The sequence below is a fragment of the Otolemur garnettii genome, unplaced genomic scaffold, assembly GCF_000181295.1.
Source record: "Otolemur garnettii isolate 467f Iridium unplaced genomic scaffold, OtoGar3 scaffold00147, whole genome shotgun sequence".
Lineage (NCBI taxonomy): Eukaryota > Metazoa > Chordata > Mammalia > Primates > Galagidae > Otolemur > Otolemur garnettii.
The window spans coordinates 2,666,120-2,668,704 of NW_003852542.1; the positions used below are offsets into that span (position 1 = coordinate 2,666,120).

General features: G+C 46.7%; 1 protein-coding gene across 2 annotated transcripts in view; it reads left to right on the forward strand.

Moving 5' to 3' along the window:
- Positions 1 to 2,585, forward strand: part of GGCX (gamma-glutamyl carboxylase) — a 20,136-nt gene that overhangs the window by 2,780 nt on the left and 14,771 nt on the right. For both annotated transcript variants that reach the window (XM_003799209.3, XM_023518775.1), the window contains exons 3-4: positions 1,666 to 1,824; positions 2,134 to 2,299. In XM_003799209.3, coding sequence (XP_003799257.1) covers positions 1,666 to 1,824; positions 2,134 to 2,299 — 325 coding nt within the window. The remainder of the gene's footprint in view (positions 1 to 1,665; positions 1,825 to 2,133; positions 2,300 to 2,585) is intronic.

Consider the following 2,585-nt stretch of genomic DNA (forward strand, 5'->3'; position numbering starts at 1 on the left):
TTGCAGCCGTCATTGTTGTTTGGCGGGCCCGGGCTGGATTCGAACCCGCCACCTTAGGTGTATGTGGCTGGTGCCTTAGCCACTTGAGCCACAGGCGCCGAGCCAGAATAGTAGTTTTGAATTGGAGGTAGTTTTGTTCTTTGGGGGATATTTGGCAGTGTCTGGAGACATTTTTAGTGATCACAACTGTGGTGAGGAGGAATGGGGGCAGCTATCTGTATAGGGGTCAGGAATGTTCCTAAGTGTCCTGTAGTACACTGGAGAGATGTGTGCCAATAAATAATTAACCAGCCCCAAATATGACTAGTCCTAGGTCTCAACCTTTAACCTAAGCTGGCTTCCTGCTCTTGAGCAGCTTCTATTCATCGTGTGTTGTCTTGGCCAAATACTACTGTTTGCTGGGTGTGCCAGGAAGCAAAAAAGGTTGAAAAGCACCCCCTGGAGCATTTTCTTTCTTTCTTTCTTTCTTTTTTTTTTTTTTTCTTTTGAGACAGAGTTTAAATTTGTCACCTGGATAGAATCCAATGGCATCATAGCTCACAGCAACCTCAAACTCTTGGCTTGAGCGATTCTCTTATCTCAGCCTCCCAAGTAGCTGTGACTATAGGTCCCTGCAAGAATGCCCAGCTATTTTTGGAGATAGGGTCTCACTCTGGCTCAAGCTGGTCTTGAACTTGTGAGCTTAAGTGATCTGCCCACCTTAGCCTCTCAGAGTGCTAGGATTACAGGTATGAGCCACTGCTCCAGTGTTAGCACTTTCTAAAGTCCAGTAGGATGGGTCTTTATAATTATCAAAACCCTTAGTTTTATAGTGTTTTATACACTTCTCTCATTTAATTCTCTCTGTAACTCTATTTAAAGTGTTATGAGCCCCCCTTTTGCAAAAGGGGAATTAGCTCATTGAACTTAAGAGGCTATTCTAGATGACATAACTGGCATAATGCCTCCCAGAGAGTAGACACTCAATAATTAATATTGAATAAATGGTAGATCCGGCTTGGCACCTGTGGCTCAAGTGGCTAAGGTGCCAGCCACATACACCTAAGGTGGCAGGTTCGAATCCAGCCCAGGCCCGCCAAACAACAATGATGGCTGCAAGCAAAAAAAATAGCCGGGCATTGTGGCGGGCACCTGTGGTCCCAGCTACTTGGGAGGCTGAGGCAGGAGACATGCTTGAGCCCAGGAGTTGGAGGTTGCTGTGAGCTGTGATGCCACAGCACTCTACCCAGGGGGACAGCTTGAGGCTCTGTCTCAAAAAAAAAAAAAAAAAAAAAAGAGGCAGATCCATAATTAGAAAAGTAGTCTGGCTCGGCGCCTGTGGCTCAAGAGGCTGAGGCACCAGCCACATACACCTAAGGTGGTGGGTTTGAATCCAGCCGGCGCCCACCAAACAACGACGACTGCAACCAAAAAATAGCCAGCCGTTGTGGCGGGCGCCTGTGGTCCTAGCTACTTTTGAGGCTGAGGCAGGAGACTTGCTTGAGCCCAGGAGTTGGAGGTCGCTGTGAGCTGTGATGCCAGAGCACTCTACCCAGGGGGATAGCTTGAGGCTCTGTCTCAAAAAAAAAAAGAAAAGTAGTCTGGCCCTGGAGCTAGGCACATTTGACTGTATTCTACTATATTCTTCTTCCTTAGCTGAGGCCCCTTCTCCTGTTTCCTTCTCAGGGTTCTTGATGGTACTGGACATTCCCCAGGAGCGAGGGCTTAGCTCTCTGGACCGAAGATACCTGGATGGGCTGGAGGTGTGCCGCTTCCCCTTACTGGATGCCCTGCACCCACTGCCACTTGATTGGATGTATCTTGTCTACACCATCATGTTTTTGGGTGAGGGGAACTGTGGGAGAGATGGGACTATTGACTGACCTGCCAAAAACATAGAAATAAGAAGCATGCTGATGAATGACCAAGGTCTTGGGCACTTTCTGCTGTGATTCAGTTTTATGCTGCTGACCTGTGTGTCATTTGAGCTAAGATCTCATAACTCTTCTTTTTAAAATAACATTTAATTTTCATTTAGTTTTACAAATTACAAAATGTCTGGTAACTTTTCTTAATCTCAACCACATCTTATCTCATGGAGGCTGGGCCTGTGGTGTCCCCTTGACCTCTTAATCCTCTCCCCATAAATCCCAGGGGCACTGGGCATGATGCTGGGCCTGTGCTACCGGACAAGCTGTGTGTTTTTCCTGCTGCCATACTGGTATGTGTTTCTCCTGGACAAGACATCATGGAACAACCACTCCTATCTGTATGGTTTGTTGGCCTTTCAGCTGACATTCCTGGATGCAAACCATTACTGGTATGAGTCTGGGGGGACATGGGGATGGGTTGGCTGGGTCAGGAGATTACCAGAAATAGGAGCCTAGTAAAGTCCCAAAATTTGGCCCAATAAATAATTCACCAAAGGGTGATTACAAGGTCATGCTTTGATTTCGATGGATTTGAGAAGGAGAAGGATCAGCTAGTTGGGGCACTTGGAATGACAAAAAGCAAAATGGCTCTGTCTCACCCCTTCACCTTTTCCATATCTCCCCAGGTGCCTTGATTTATCTACTTCTTTTTTTTTTTTTTTTGAGACAGAGCCT